The 14,768-nt window shown below is 48.2% G+C and overlaps 4 protein-coding genes across 7 annotated transcripts; 3 read left to right on the top strand and 1 right to left on the bottom strand.

Moving 5' to 3' along the window:
- Positions 1-534: 534 nt before the first annotated feature.
- MTO1 (Mitochondrial Translation Optimization) lies at positions 535-2,948 on the top strand. Of its 2 annotated transcripts, XM_058506725.1 has the most exons (3): positions 535-748; positions 795-1,059; positions 1,109-2,948. In XM_058506725.1, exons 1-3 carry the CDS (start codon positions 639-641, stop codon positions 2,777-2,779), a joined length of 2,046 nt encoding a protein of 681 aa, XP_058357455.1. In that variant the 5' UTR covers positions 535-638; the 3' UTR covers positions 2,780-2,948. The 2 variants fall into 2 exon arrangements, with proteins under 2 accessions (XP_058357455.1, XP_058357456.1); XM_058506726.1 differs by having other exon boundaries at positions 535-1,059.
- Positions 2,949-3,148: 200 nt separating this feature from the next.
- ONS95_013090 (uncharacterized protein) lies at positions 3,149-5,768 on the bottom strand. Of its 2 annotated transcripts, XM_058506723.1 has the most exons (8): positions 5,332-5,768; positions 5,076-5,231; positions 4,580-5,026; positions 3,820-4,516; positions 3,706-3,764; positions 3,629-3,654; positions 3,512-3,534; positions 3,149-3,445 (listed from the first exon to the last, which is right to left on the bottom strand). In XM_058506723.1, the coding sequence occupies exons 1-8, from the start codon at positions 5,386-5,388 to the stop codon at positions 3,327-3,329; spliced, it is 1,584 nt and encodes a 527-aa protein (XP_058357453.1). In that variant the 5' UTR covers positions 5,389-5,768; the 3' UTR covers positions 3,149-3,326. The 2 variants fall into 2 exon arrangements, with proteins under 2 accessions (XP_058357453.1, XP_058357454.1); XM_058506724.1 differs by having other exon boundaries at positions 4,580-5,231; positions 5,332-5,732.
- ONS95_013089 (uncharacterized protein) lies at positions 5,733-10,686 on the top strand. Of its 2 annotated transcripts, XM_058506722.1 has the most exons (10): positions 5,733-5,969; positions 6,074-7,141; positions 7,352-7,609; positions 7,720-7,823; positions 7,876-7,929; positions 8,055-8,115; positions 8,174-8,234; positions 8,410-8,573; positions 8,650-8,848; positions 8,988-10,686. In XM_058506722.1, exons 2-10 carry the CDS (start codon positions 6,326-6,328, stop codon positions 9,044-9,046), a joined length of 1,776 nt encoding a protein of 591 aa, XP_058357452.1. In that variant the 5' UTR covers positions 5,733-5,969; positions 6,074-6,325; the 3' UTR covers positions 9,047-10,686. The 2 variants fall into 2 exon arrangements, with proteins under 2 accessions (XP_058357452.1, XP_058357451.1); XM_058506721.1 differs by having other exon boundaries at positions 5,733-6,012; positions 8,650-10,686.
- Positions 10,687-10,964: 278 nt separating this feature from the next.
- On the top strand, positions 10,965-11,288 carry ONS95_013088 (uncharacterized protein; the record flags this gene model as incomplete). The annotated part of the gene is made up of 1 exon (XM_058506720.1): positions 10,965-11,288. The coding sequence occupies one exon, from the start codon at positions 10,965-10,967 to the stop codon at positions 11,286-11,288; it is 324 nt and encodes a 107-aa protein (XP_058357450.1).
- Between the last annotated feature and the right edge of the window lie 3,480 nt (positions 11,289-14,768).

The raw sequence follows: 14,768 nt of genomic DNA, 5'->3' as shown, positions 1-14,768 counted from the left end.
ATAGAATCCGCAAGTTCTCGAAATTCACTTGTTTGGAACGAAGATATGCGGATAACGGTATGTAACGTTGGATCAACTTCTTGACTTTCTGTAGAAATGTGTGATATCACTCGGGTCTAGGTCAGAGGTTCGGTGGATTGGGATTTCATTTTGTCTGTCTTCGGGCACCACTGCACATTCTGCACACTTACATTTCATTTGTCGAAGGGGAAGCAAGTACGTCAGAGATGCGCATGCTATCAAGGCTTTGGTCTTGGTTATAGCGAGCAATATCAAGTAGATGCAGTAATTGCGTGAGGGTTTCCATTCTCATGAAATGGATCACCTCAGTCAGCCACCCTTGTTGTTTATTGTAGAAACAATATGCTATCCTTAAACATTGAGATCCAATGGGCATTCACAAAACTGAGAACGTTACCCACGGCGTACTCGAATTAAGAATGTCGCTTGCAGGTACATACGTAAACCAACAAAGTCTTGCCCCATAAAATGTCATCCACGTCCCTGGCCCACCAGCCGAGCCCTTGCACATTAGGCTTAATCGCCCGATAGCCGCGTTCGCGGCAAAATAATATTTTGGCCACCCACCACTCCCCACTGCATCGATACTCTTTCCAGAAGGGTTTCATTATGCCATCATGAATCGACGGATAATATGTACTCGGTCTGTGTCCTTGGGACGATCGGTTCGGCCTCGACAATTTCAGCTTCAACAGCGATACTTTGCTGCTGTTGCGCAGGATCATAGGTAGCCAACTGCTCATCTCGGCCAACTCTTTATTGACTGTTTTCAGGCCATACGATGTTGTCGTTATAGGAGGAGGCCATGCTGGATCCGAAGCATGTGCTGGTGCAGCCAGATCCGGAGCCAGGACTGCGCTCATTACACCGAAACTCGAAAACATTGGGGTGTGCTCATGCAACCCAAGTTTTGGAGGGATTGGGAAAGGCACAATGTTGAGGGAGGTCGATGCTTTGGATGGAGTTGCTGGAAGAATTATTGATAAATCCGGCGTGCAATTCAAGGTTCTGAATAGAAAGAAAGGCCCGGCTGTGTGGGTATGTTCTTTTGGACATGTTGCGGGCTATAAATGCTTATACTTTATAGGGTCCTCGTGCCCAGATCGACCGCAAACTGTACCAGAAACATATGAGAGAAGAATTGGATACGTACCCAAATCTGTCGATTGTGCCTGGGAGTGTAGCGGATATCGTTGTCACTCATGAAGAGGGCCAAATACCAAGCGGGAAGATTACGGGTGTTCGACTGGAGTCGGGAGAGGTCATACAGACCAACCATGTGGTAATCACGACCGGAACTTTCTTAGGCGGAGAGATCCATATTGGGCTGGAGTGCCACCCTGCTGGGCGAATGGGCGAAGCAGCCACTTTTGGCTTGAGCAAATCATTGAAGGACGCAGGATTTGAATTGGGAAGACTGAAGACTGGTACTCCCCCTCGCCTGGCCAAAGGAACCATCAATTTCAGCATTTTGGATGCCCAGGCTGGCGATGAGCCACCAATGCCCTTCAGTTTCCTGAATGAGTCTGTTTCGGTGGAGGATCAGCTACTTTGTTATGCGACATATACGAACGAAGCATCGCACGATGTGGTTAGAGCCAACCTTGCAAACTCGATTCATATCAGGGAAACAGTCAAGGGGCCGAGGTATTGTCCTTCTCTAGAATCTAAGGTCATCCGTTTCTCGGATAAGGAGAAGCACATAATATGGCTAGAGCCAGAAGGTTTCGATAGCGATGTGATTTATCCAAATGGGATTTCCATGACTATACCAGCAGAAGCCCAAGAGCAACTTCTGAAAACTGTCAAGGGCTTGGAAAATGTCACAATGTTACAACCAGGTTATGGAGTAGAATACGACTACGTCGACCCTCGAAGTCTGAAGTCAACACTCGAGACTAAGAAGATACGTGGGCTGTTCTTAGCAGGACAAATCAATGGAACGACAGGTTACGAAGAAGCGGCCGCACAAGGCATCATAGCCGGTGTCAACGCCGGTCTGTCCTCACAATCGAAACCTCCGATTATACTTTCCAGAAGTGATGGCTATATCGGAATCATGATCGACGATCTCATCACCAAAGGAGTTTCAGAACCATACCGCATGTTCACATCACGGAGCGAATATCGTATGAGTGCCCGGGCAGACAATGCTGATCTGCGGCTCACTGCAAAAGGTCGAGAAGCAGGTATAGTCAGCGACAACCGCTGGTCTAGATTTTCAGACGAACTGTCCCAAATTGACGGACTGAAGGCTGCTCTTATGGCCAAAACCTCCAGTGCCCCCATATGGATCAAAGACGGCTTCAGAGTCGGCAACGACTCGACTCGACGATCGGCTTTTGAAGTCCTGCGCCTAGCAGGCGTAAAACTCGCAGATATGGAGTCCCTCGTCCCAGAAATCACACAGTATAACTCTCGCATTCAGACACGAGTCGGCATCGAAGCCGTGTATGCTCCATACGTTGAGCAACAGACAACAGCCATGCGCGTATTCCAGAAGGACGAGAATCTAAGACTTCCGCTGGACTTGGATTATGATAGTATTTTCGGGCTATCGATGCACGAGAAGTCTCTGCTCAACGTTACGCGGCCGGAATCAGTTGGCCAAGCGAGACGTATTGAGGGAATGACGCCTGCTGGGACATTGAGGCTATTAGCTTTTGTGCAGGGGAGGCAGAGGACTGCTGCGAAAGCTGTTGCCTTTGAGGAGATTGCTGCGAGAAAGAAGGAGTTCATGGTTAGTAATGGTAAATGAGTCGGTGATTCTGGGAAATAGATGAGCGGGTCTTGCATATTCCGGAGTTGGATTTGAAGTACTCTCTCGATTGAGAGTTGTACCTGTAACGTCTGTAACAACATGTATTGAACAACTGAATTGTACGATGAGACACACAAGGAATGTCAAAGCACCAGATGCTCTCCGGCCCCTTTTTCCGTTCTTCCGTGTTCTAGAGTGCAAATTGATTCGTGCGCTTCTCGGTATGGAAAAACTGGAAAAATATCATGTGGGAGCCGTCCGCAAACTTTTCCAACCCTTGTCAGCTTCCCCTTACATCTGCGTCACATTGACATTTGGCACTAACGAGACTTTCCCGAGTCTCATTATCTTCCTGCAGGCAAACTGTTGCAAAAGTCAAAGGATGAAGCTTCATGGTCACCCCTCTGCCAGTAGTGTAATTATAAAAACTCAAACTATTTACTATATATAGTACTTGTACCATGTGGCGAATCACCAATGTCCCTAAAGGCGCCAATGACTTTCAACCGCCGGCTGTATTTCTACATCCCGAATCCCAGTCTGTCTACTGCTGTTTTTTCCGCTTATCCTCTTCTTTTCCGAATCGGACACCGTGGGAGAGGAGGAGGTACTTGCTGAAGAAGTCTTCGGCGAATTCATCGAATTTGGTGTATTTTGCTCCTACTAGGATTGGTTTTAGCATGGTTCAGGACGGAGATGAGAGGGAGGAGTGAGCTGATGTATACTCACAGCGGTAAGCTGCTGCGATGCCACTGCATTCTTTATTAGCATAGTGTACTTTTCTGTTCAAAGGTACCAAATGGCGCTGGGGACAGAAGGACTAAGGATGTGGACGGGATAGCGCACCTAACGCAAGCCAGTTCGTGCATATTCTACATCTTGTTAGCAAGCCAAAGAGACTTTGGGCTGGAAAGTACACGCACCACTAGGGTCCACGACCCAGCAAATAAGGTGTTGTTCTTGCCATTGATAAACACCATTCCTTCAGAAAGTCAGCTGCTGTACAACACGTATGACTGAGGTCGAGGGAGGCTTGCCTGGCACCACTCGAACATAGTGCTGCCATTTATGTCCCAGCTGATGCCACCACTTCCTCTCAATGATCTTCGTCTCATCTATCTCGCCAATAGTCCAAAGCTCATCATGCTGTTTGTCCAGGAATATGCTTTGATACACATGTGCTTTCTCACCAGAATCTTCGCTTTCGGAGCTCGCTCGAAATTGATGTTGGTAGTTGGAACAGTCGAATGACATTTCGATCTTCTTTGGGTCCTGCTTGTACGATTTGGTGTAATACATTGGTCTGAAACCTTTCTCTTCTCCGTGTGGACCGCATTGCTCACCTTTAGCAAAGGCGATTTGATCTTCTTGTACTTTGGACTTTGGATCAGCACAAAGCCTGGGATCGAACTCAGTCTCATAGTGCTTGTTGAAATAGGTACTGTCCGAGTGTGTGATTGTGATATCATCGTAGAAGCTGGCTCCGCCCAGAACAAATCTCTCCTTTCGGCTTGCAGTCTTTCCCAACAGTTTCAGTGCATCATCAGCGAGTACGCACATCACAAGTTCGTCGAAGGTTTCGGTTTTGGTTGTCGAAACTGTGCTATTGCCGAGCTTGTTGTCGAAATAAGGCCGCGTTTGAATGGTGACACCTTGACTGTTCCTTTGTGTGATCTCAGCCACTTCTGTCTTGAGCCGAATATTGACTCCATTGGATTGCAAGTCCTTCCTCCACTGTTGAGGCTATTAGTCTATTGTGCCGAACAGGAGTTTCGAGAGTCTGAGCGGGGATCATACGTCTTCATAGAAATTGTGCAAATTGGGGAATGTAACCATAGTAGGTAGATTAGGCAGAAGGGTCTCTGGATCATAGTCCCACAACTTCATATTAGGATCATCAAACAGCCTCTCAAGAATAGCACACGAGACGTTCGCAGTTTGGTTTCCGGTACCTAGGAAAAGAGCAATGAGTGGATACACCATCTTGTCTCCAAAATCCTTGCTGAAGAAGAACATGCGGAGCATGATACGAATCGGAACCAGACCAAGGAGTGGCATAGTCCATTTGATGAGTTTGAGGACTTTGCCGAATTTTTTAATGTCACCGGAAAACTGATTGATGAGGTTGCTTGGGAAGCAATTGGTCCAGAATCCATCAGGACCCTTACCGAAAGCCACCTGCAACTTGACCTCCTGGGGCTCATGGCCATACTTCTTGAAGAAGTTGAAGGTGTGTTTGAATATCTGGACAGAATTAGCACGAGAGCGATATCTCAAGGAGTATTGAAACTACTGGAGAGCCTCCTTGGACACCGTCATTTATCCACCCTGCACCATACTTCCCTTCATCTATAGAAATTGACGTTGCCTGGCCTCCTGTAACTTCATTACGTTCTATGATTGTAACTTCGAAATTCTCGGGATGCTGGGCAAGAGTTGCTGCGCATGACTACAGGTACATATCAAATTGAATTTAGCCAACAATGCTTTAACTTGATACTTTGGAGTTTCAATTTTGGATGTGAAGAACGTATCGAAGTCCAGCTTACCATTCCTGCAGCTCCTGCGCCGATAATTACAACCTTCCTCTTAGTTTTCACCGACATTTTGTCCGAGTTGCTGACGAGAACGGAACTCAGGGTAGATGGAACTTTGATTTTCCCAATATCGATCTTGGAATAATATCAACGGTGGAATGGTCGTGGTGGTGATGCTGAGTAACAGTGTAACATAAAGTGTCGTATGGGGGCACGAGTCGTGAGGTCATTGACTAGTCTCTTCTGCAAGAGGCGCTTCCTACAAGTCTTCCAAGGCGAAGTAGACTTTCCTAGGTAAATGGAGGGAATATTCGACAATATTCGGATTTACTGGGCTATCGCAGCTGTCCAAGTCTTCCAGCTTGCAAAGGACTTATGCCTGACTTCTGCATCGCGTATAAGGAGTAATAGGTCTGTCGCCTGGATGACGTTGCTTCGGTCGTTGCTGCTCGCTTAAATAATTGCAAATGCCCCCCTATCTATGTTTAGGGTTATGTTAAATGTCGCTTGACGATCTGGGTATTGTAAATCCCGTGGTAGCGCAGATCATTTCTCAGATCGACGCGCCCCTTTGAAAGTCAACCTCGAAACAATCACGTCAAAGGTTCAAAAACTTGGTAAAGACAGCAACAAACACCGAGACCGCGACGGTAAGGCAGAGCTATACCGGGCTGATGCTGTTTTCTTGAAGAGGTGCTCTCTAGATGCAGATTCCAAATCCATGACCCTCCTCCCTACTGATACCCAGCGACAGGCAATCATCAATCATCGATCATCGTACCTTCCACCCGGCATCGTTTGTGCACTCACGTGACAATATTTGAGCTCACCTCAACCAACATCCACTACAGGGGCGAAAGCAAGTGGATTCACCTCCGACTCATTGTCATCTCCAGGTTTTTCGTGTTGTCATACACTCGAGGAGCCTGTGCATTCTTTCAGTAGGCTGTCAGGGAGATCTCAGCTTCGCCAAACCATACAATCGCCGGAAAAAAGAATCATCAAGATGTCAGAGACCGAATCTGATGAAGATTTCAAGAGAGCAGTGGCTCTATCTTTAAAGGACCAATCCACTGTTGCTGGTAGCAAGTCTACTGTCATCGACCTTGTCAGCGACAGCGACGTCGATGATGATGATGATGATGATGACGATGATCTTGACGCTCCGGTGACTGCACGAAAGCTTCCAATTTTCAATGGTTCGGCAACAACGCGATCTGGACCTATCAAGCCAAAGGCAGCAGGAAGTCTTGAATTCTCGCACATGTATGGTGATCTGGGATCTGTATTATCATCTCCTGGAACAAAAGCCATGAAAGCAAGTCAGCCAACTGGAGGTATGCTTGGATTGAATCGAAAGGCGATGGAAGAAGAGCGCCTCAGGCGACAGAAACAAAAGCAAGAAAGTGGTCAGCTCATAGCTAAGAACAAGAGACACGCTTCACTGTCCCCACTATCTGTGAAGGAACGAGAGGAGGTCTCCACGTACACCAACGGGCTTGGCCCCAAAGCCCATATTGCGTCGAAACCGGAGGAGAAGCGGCAGAAATTAGGGCATACCACGTCGAACGTTCTATCACGGTTTGAAGAAGAACTCCTCAGCAAGCCGGGAATCCGCTTTCCGGACGGTGTTGTGAAGAAGACTTGGGTGAAAGGAGTTCCTCGCTTAGGAGACGACATCAAGATTGAGGAAGTCCTTCAAAAGGACGATCTTCAGCTCGCAGTTCTCAGTGCATTTCAAGTGGAGCCTGAGTGGGTGGAAACAAAACTTGATCCGAAGACAAAAGTGATGTGGGTTCTGCAAGCTAAGACTGCTGATGAGGTACGTGAACAAGATTTGTTTGGCTGCGTTGAATGGCCATTCCCTTTGCCGGCTCGTTCGGAACGAAACCCTACGAAAATCATTAGATCAGCATCAATATAGAAGATAGTTGACCGCGAATACCTTCGTAGCTCGCTCTCCATTGCTTTCAGAGATTGCTGTGTTATCACTTGGCTCACATCGTTCGATGCATGCACTAACATATCACAGAAGCAAAAAATATGCTCGATGGCTCCTAGTAACTATCGCTTTTGTTTTCCCTCCATGGAGGGGAACATAAACTGCATGCACTCCAAGCTTCAACTTCTCGCATTCTCCACGCACCTCCGAGTCGTCATTCCCAGTGCCAACCTTACATCTTATGATTGGGGAGAAACAGGCGTTATGGAGAATGTCTGTTTCCTCATAGACCTTCCACGACTACCACCAGGTAGCCCATCAACCGAGCCTACGCACTTTGCTGAGGAGGTAAGTCTTGGGACGACGGCATTTTCGTACGAGTGTCTCAACCAATCTACCACTGAGACTACATTGGAGACAGACTTACATCCAGAAAGGCTGATTTTTTGACCATCTAGCTGCTTTTCTTTCTACATGCCATTGACCTTGACCAAGGGATAATAAACAGCCTGAAGAAGTTCGACTTTACTCGAACATCTCAGATGGCATTTGTACACTCGATGTGGGTTTTGTTTGGTCTTGTACCATGTGCAAAGCGGCTTAATTTGCAACAGAGGGGGTTCTCACCCAGATCAGGGAATATGGAAACGGACGGGATATTGCGGCTTGTAGGTAACAATCTCGTATCTCATACTTCCCTCTGCTATGCTAGACACGCAGATGATTGCTGTTGAATGCCACTTCATGCCAGGATATACTGAGATTCAGGTCTAATTCGAGTCTTATTGTTTAGGGGAACGGCAATTCGAAAACTTGGCTTACAAACCGATGCAGCCCTGGATATTGACTTTCTGGTGTGAAACTCTTACCCCAGGTATCATTACTCGCTACCCATGTGCTGATTCTTACTAGGCAGCATCAATCGGCAGCCTTAACCAAACTTTCTTGAAGTGCCTGTACAACGCTGCACAAGGTATGTGTGTCTTTTGTCCTTGTTTGTCCAGCCGTACATCGTGAAGATGTGGCATTACAAATATGGGAATTTTCCGATCTACAGGGACAGGGGTTTGACGTGCCAAGATTTACGTGTGACGGATCCGATTGACATGCCTTCCATGAACAAGGAGCTGACAAGGTAAATGTCACAGGGGATGACGGACTCGTGGAGTATGGATGGCGTGCCGAGAAAAAGTCAACAAGGAACAAGGCAATGTGTGAGACGGAGCGCAAACTATCAGACACCCTGAAAGACCGTTTCCGTATTTACTTCCCAACTGGGGAGACGGTGGCTAATTCCCGCGGTGGAATTGGGGTATGCAAGGATTTCCACACCATACCTTCACGCGTTTAAGCGCCTACTGCACGAATGCCAACTGACATGTTCACAGTGTGGTGGTACTATCTGCATACAAGCGAAGTGGTACGATTCAGCCACATTTCCGAGGCATCTGATGCACGATTGTCAGAGTCTGAGACCTGGTATTTTGATGCACAGCAAAATGATGTTTGTCAGGGGAGTAGGCGATAAACAAGATAGTCAGATTGCGTGGGCCTATGTGGGATCCGCCAACTTGTCTGAATCTGCCTGTAAGTTTCATTATTTCATTTCCGTCCGATTCGAATGTTTGCGTTTTTCAGCCTTGATCTCGCCATGGCGCCAAGTGAATCCCATATCAAGTGTCTCTCAAGTGCTGCGCATTAGATGCCAAGATTGACGAGAATAAAGATGGCTCCCATCGAGGTGTTGTGCTCGTCACGAGACCTCCGCTTACAGGCTCGCCGTAACTTACCGCAAAAGGAAGGTCATAAAGTCTTGTTTTGAGCAACATAGCTAGTACTCCAGTGTAGGACAAGAGCTTGCCAAGAAGTTCTCCACGTCAACTCCACATAGAAGTTATTTTTCTACAACCGATTTCTTGGAGCTCTTGCTAACAGCATTCATCCGCAGGGGGACGCCTTGTGCAGGACAAAGATACCAGAGAACCGAAACTTACCTTAAGAAATTGGGAATGTGGAGTCGTCCTACCGATCAAAGTCGATGGCGAACAACCTTCGGATCGCAAAGGCGAAGACAAAGACAAGACATCTTTGGGTATGGATGTCTTTCTTGGTCACATACCTGTGCCCATGCAAGTTCCTGGCAATCCATATGGACTTCATCGGCCTTGGTTCTACAAAGCCCATTATTGAGATCGGGATTCGCCAATAGCTCTGATAATGCCACAAGCAGTTAATACATGACTGCAGGTATTGGATAACTATCTTTGAAGCCTCAACTACACCTGATAGCAGCAGTCTTTAAAAACTGGACCGGAATGTTGGCTGCGACCTCTTTGCCATGGTCATACCCCTGACTCATGTAGATAAGAGACGCGAGGTACTTTTGTCCTTGGATGACATTGATATCACTGATTGCATAGCGCTGTATCAGATGCCATTCCTGAGTAGTGATTGAGTATGCCCTGAGGTATGGACATCTCGATGTTCTCAGTGCCTAACGACGCTGGAATTCCTGTGCGTGAGTACTCTGAGGTATCCCTTAGGGGAGGCCAAAGGGCGGTGGTGCAACAGCCAGCAAGCTGTGACCTGCATCATCCTAGCTGTTCATCATGCGCAGAACAGCCCATCAGCAAGCGTGCACAGGCACTTAGTCGGGAGCAGCCTTCCATAGCAAAAGTTTACCCATTCTTGTCTTTCGGGACTCTGAGCGTCGAAGTTGTCCGAGCCCAGGTGAAGTAGAATTGGCCTGGGACCAGATATTCCTGCAGGCTTTCGTCATAGGGGTTTACACTGTGAGAGATTTGGACCCTGGAGTAGATCTCGCATCGGGCATTTTGACACACAGCGCAATTCGCTCTACAACCAAGTTATGGAGCACTACTGAAAGCAGGTCAAAGTCAAGCACTTCTGCAAACACACAGACAACTGAGATCCGGAAAAACAGCTGATGAGGTTCTAGAACATGCAGCTACTAGGCTCGCACGAACCAAGAGGAGAAGATGAACCAAAGGGATCTCGTTCCAACTAATGTTCTCACCCGCGGCAGACATGAGAAAGCCAACCACGTGAGAATGTTTCAAGAGGTGAAACAGTAGCGACGATGACTACGATATGGCCGAGGATCAGCTGCATTACAGTCCACTCTGCCCATGCAGTTATCGCAGGTTTATTAGATGGAGGTAGCAGCGGCGCCCGTGGGGGAGGAGTGCGTGTTCACGCAAGTTTGCAAGTTCGTACGAAATGCGGACGTGGAAGCTCTCCTCGTCTAGTCAAAGCGTCAGGAAAGCAGCCCGAGCCACTGACTGTGTCTACCGACCCTCGACCATTCAACCAGCCAGCATCTATCCAGATTCCGGACCTCCTTTATCTTACCTTACCTTACCTTACCTTACCTTACCTTACCTTACCTTACCTTACCTTACCTTTGACTGAACTACTGCACTGCTTTGCTCTGCTATCGGAGACGGGATGGATAGTAAACAAGCTCGGGTTTTCTGGGCAGCGAGGAGCGGGTGGGAGCCGACGGCTTGTTTCGTCCCGGAACAGTGCCAGTAGTCCAGTAGTCCCCTCGTTGCAACCACCGCCGAATAGGTATCCTCTCTCTGGTGGTTGCTCGCTCGAAGGGGTTATGCTCTGCACTGGCTGGCTGGCTGGTTGACTGGCTAGCTGGCTTGTCTCTCATTTTTCGAACCACGAGGGATTCATGTCTGTCTGGCTCGGTCAAGTCAAGTCAAGTCCAGTCAAGCCCACGGCGTCCCGTTCTTGCAGAAACGAAGCAGAAGTGTCGCAAATCCTTAGGGGTTCCGATGTCAAATTCCCCGATCCGGTGGCTGCCACTGCCACTGCCACTGCCACTGCCAGTTGCCCGCCGCCCATTCGTCCCACCCAATCGCCTCCACCTGCCCGAGTTCTCCCCACCCCTCCCCTCCCCAACCCACCTCACCCCACCCCGCCCCCGACACCAAGCAAGCAAGCAAGCAAGCAAGCAAAAATTGAGGTGGTCACTGACCCTCTATTCTTCAGATGACCTGTTCATGAAACGAACCGAATGCAAGTTTCTCACGTCGTATCGCACTTCTACTCTACTGTACGTGCTGGTTCCACGACATGCTTGTACGCAGGAGAGGAAAGTACCGTATTCTAGGGCAGAAAGTCCCGAGAGTTTCCGGCAAGACGTTCTAGATGTCGTCAGTTGGACTTCCGGCGGAAAGCCAGGTATGTTGATGCTGATGCTGATGCTGATGCTTGTTAAATGGAATGGCCCGTGACGTTCAAAAGGGATATGCGGATCCCAATATACACTACACTACAATACACTACACTACAATACAATACACTACAATACACTACACTACACTACGCTACACTACACTACACTACACTTCACTGCGCTGCACTGCACGCTGAGACAAGACATAACCCAGATACCCCATCTGGTCAAACTCTTCCGCATTCTTTCCAACCCCAACGATCGCACTCGAAAATTGAAAGAACGTCTCAGTCTCCAGCATCATGCGCTCCGCTCCCGCTCCCTGGCCGCTTTTGCTTTCAGAGGCCGCTTTTGCTCTCAGAGGCCGCCAATCGCCGAAACAAACTAGGAGGGGAGGGGAGGATCAGGGACCTGGACCTGGACCCAATATCTCACTCAGGGTCCGATGCAGTCAATCTAACCGCCCAACCTATGAGCGTTGAAAGCGATGTCCTGGCGAGAATGGCGCTTGCAACAGATCAGATGCTGCTGAAAAAAGATAGGCAAGAATGATTGACATTGCCAGCGCATTTCTGAAATGATTGATTCTGTCGTTCGGTGTCATCATTGGCTTTGCTACTCTAAAAAAGCTGCATCCTCATCATGATCTGACCATTATCGTCGATCTTGCAGAGTTACGCCTTCTACCGCGCCACTTTGGAGATCGATCGACGACGAGGAGCCTGCCGTAGCACAGGAGCACCATTAACGCCCTAACCTTAACAGCTATGGTTATCTCCTGCCGTGGCTTGGGAAACTTTACCCACGGAACGGAACTTCTAGTGGCATCTGGGCGCACGCTAGACAGTCTATTGTTACGAATTGGGAGTGAACGGATCAACCACGTCTGACCGACAGAGCAGTGCCAATAATAATAATGATGCACTACTATCTCTCGCATGACCTCGAGTCAGACTGCAAGACGCGGCGGAAGCAATCCAGTCAATTTCCATCCCGCCTCAATCAAGCCAGCCGACCAACTGGTCTCTAAGTCCTGGAGGAATATTCAGAAGCAGGAAATCCATCGCGCATCGCATGGAAATCGTGGCACTTGGCTCAAGGCCTGGTCCCACAACGCCCAAGAGCTAGCTGCGATCAGAGAAGCGCTCTGCTATTTGCCCCAACCAGAGGAGAAAGTTTGGATCGCGCAACAATGGGTTGTCGACAGAGTTCAATGGACTTTCTAAATCCCCGATTTAGGGTTCCCATCAACTGTCACTGAAGCTTAGGTTGGAGCCTTATTCAAAGTCAAAGAGATTAAATCAACTTCATCTCTCGATTGAGCCTTACTTACTTACTCACGAGAGTATTAGAAGTGTCAGGAAAAGGGATCTCAGAACATGACTCCCAAGTTGAAAGTCGCGAGTCCGCACCATCAGTCCGCGTCGTCTACGCACAGCATCGCGACTACAGTTTTCGGGGAATTTTCCCGTTGTTTGTGCCGCTCTTCGACCGTGCCAATTGAAGACTGTGCTTGGTGCCCCATATTCACCGCTATGACATGTCGATGAATTGACGAGTGAGATCTTTGCCCATGATGCTGGGACCTGAGATTTTGACTTTCATAGATTTTGAGTTTGAGTTTCGACCCAAGTGGCGGCTTGTCCCTGGGGGAGATTGAAGTTAGAATGATCACGAAGCAATGCACATCGTGGGGGAACTGATATCACATGTCTACCACATCTTCAACAATTCCTCAGGGTCTTCGAGATATCAGCGAGGGAGTGTGACACAAAACATGGAGCTAGAATGTCTTAGCCAGCATGTTGGCATCAACTCGCAGGTAAGCTACTGCCGGTGAGGAGAATAAATATTACGTTACACCCCAACTGACTGAGCCCACCAGTGACCAGTAATGTATGAGGTGAGGATCAGCAAAGCAACTAGAATAGATCACATCGAACAGCTTTCAATCTGTGCGTGTCAACAACAGTAGTAATCAGTAGTCTCATCACAAGATCTACATTCCACGAAGGCTGGGTAGGCTTGCGTTGCCGTACACTTCAATTGAAATATTCACCCAGTCGGTATGATTGCCTAAAGGCCAAAGAGTAGCGTCCTCTATCTTTCGTCGTCATGGTGCAGCAGTCCAGACCAGATGCTCGGCAGAGTGGTGGCTTGATCGATACTACTGTCGGATCTCGCAGGTTTTACTACGACAACCTGTGTGTAGTTAGGCCGGCTGTGTCAAATTGTGCCATGCGCGAGACGCAGTGAGCGAGTGGCCCCCTGTCTCTGGAGAATGCGCGAATGCGCGAATGCGAGTTCGAATAATAACGCCATGACTGGGGTCAAAAAGACCTGGCGTTCCACGAATCCACAGTCGGCTTTGCCCAGCTTCCCTGCTTACTGCCCCTTTGATACCCTTGCTGCCCCATATTTTATATCGTTATTTCGATCATCTCACATCACGGAGTGTACCCATCTCGGTACCTTGAGCTATCCGCAAGCCGGAAAGACCTTCCTTCGCCTTGCCAAATCTTTGTATCAATTTGGCGCGCGCTGTCGGAATGCCGCTTGAATACCGGCAGACAACAAGAATGGGCTTTTAAAAATTGCAGGAATTTTGATCTGCTTCCGGGACGTCCGATTGGCTGTGATGATGCCCTGGTGGTCGTGAGTAGCTTGCGAATCTTCTCGTGGAGAACTGGGCCGGGAATTGTGGTCTGTTTACCGTCTTGCACCAGATACAAGTAAACGTATAGAACCGAGTGCCGAATTGACTTCTCACTGGCAGTAGTGCCAAGTCGATACGTGGACAATGTAATTACCTTGGTATTTTCGATCCTAGGGAGAGCAGCAAGCACAAACACTAAAAAGCCCAGTCAGGTCACAACATTCGCTATTTCGGCACGCAAAATACTCCACATAGCGAATACCTTCACTGGGTCTACCTGAGCAACTTATCCCCACCTTGCCATACCCATTCACTCTCACGTCACACAGAAGAGTATTCTGGGAATTCCAACAGAGCGGGAGTTTCGTTCGACCAAGCAGTCGGGTTTCTAAGAACCACATGAATGGTAACTCTAAGAATAACAAGTCTGGGCAACAAAGCAATTGGGTTTCTGATGCGTTAAAATGCCCCTCCAAGAATAAATCTTCGAGCAATCAATCAGTTGATGGGTCTTGTTTCGCTCCAGCAATCCCCCTGAAGAGATGGACAGCAGGGCTGAGAGCACAGGATCTTATTATTAGAACCACAAAATGATCGATGGAGAATGGATATTGGGGGTTTTGGATTGAGTGAGTGAATTG

The sequence above is a fragment of the Cadophora gregata genome, assembly GCF_030347475.1.
Source record: "Cadophora gregata isolate MNR1 chromosome Unknown scaffold_7, whole genome shotgun sequence".
NCBI classification, from domain to species: Eukaryota; Fungi; Ascomycota; class Leotiomycetes; order Helotiales; family Ploettnerulaceae; genus Cadophora; species Cadophora gregata.
This window is presented reverse-complemented; position numbering and strand designations above follow the sequence as displayed.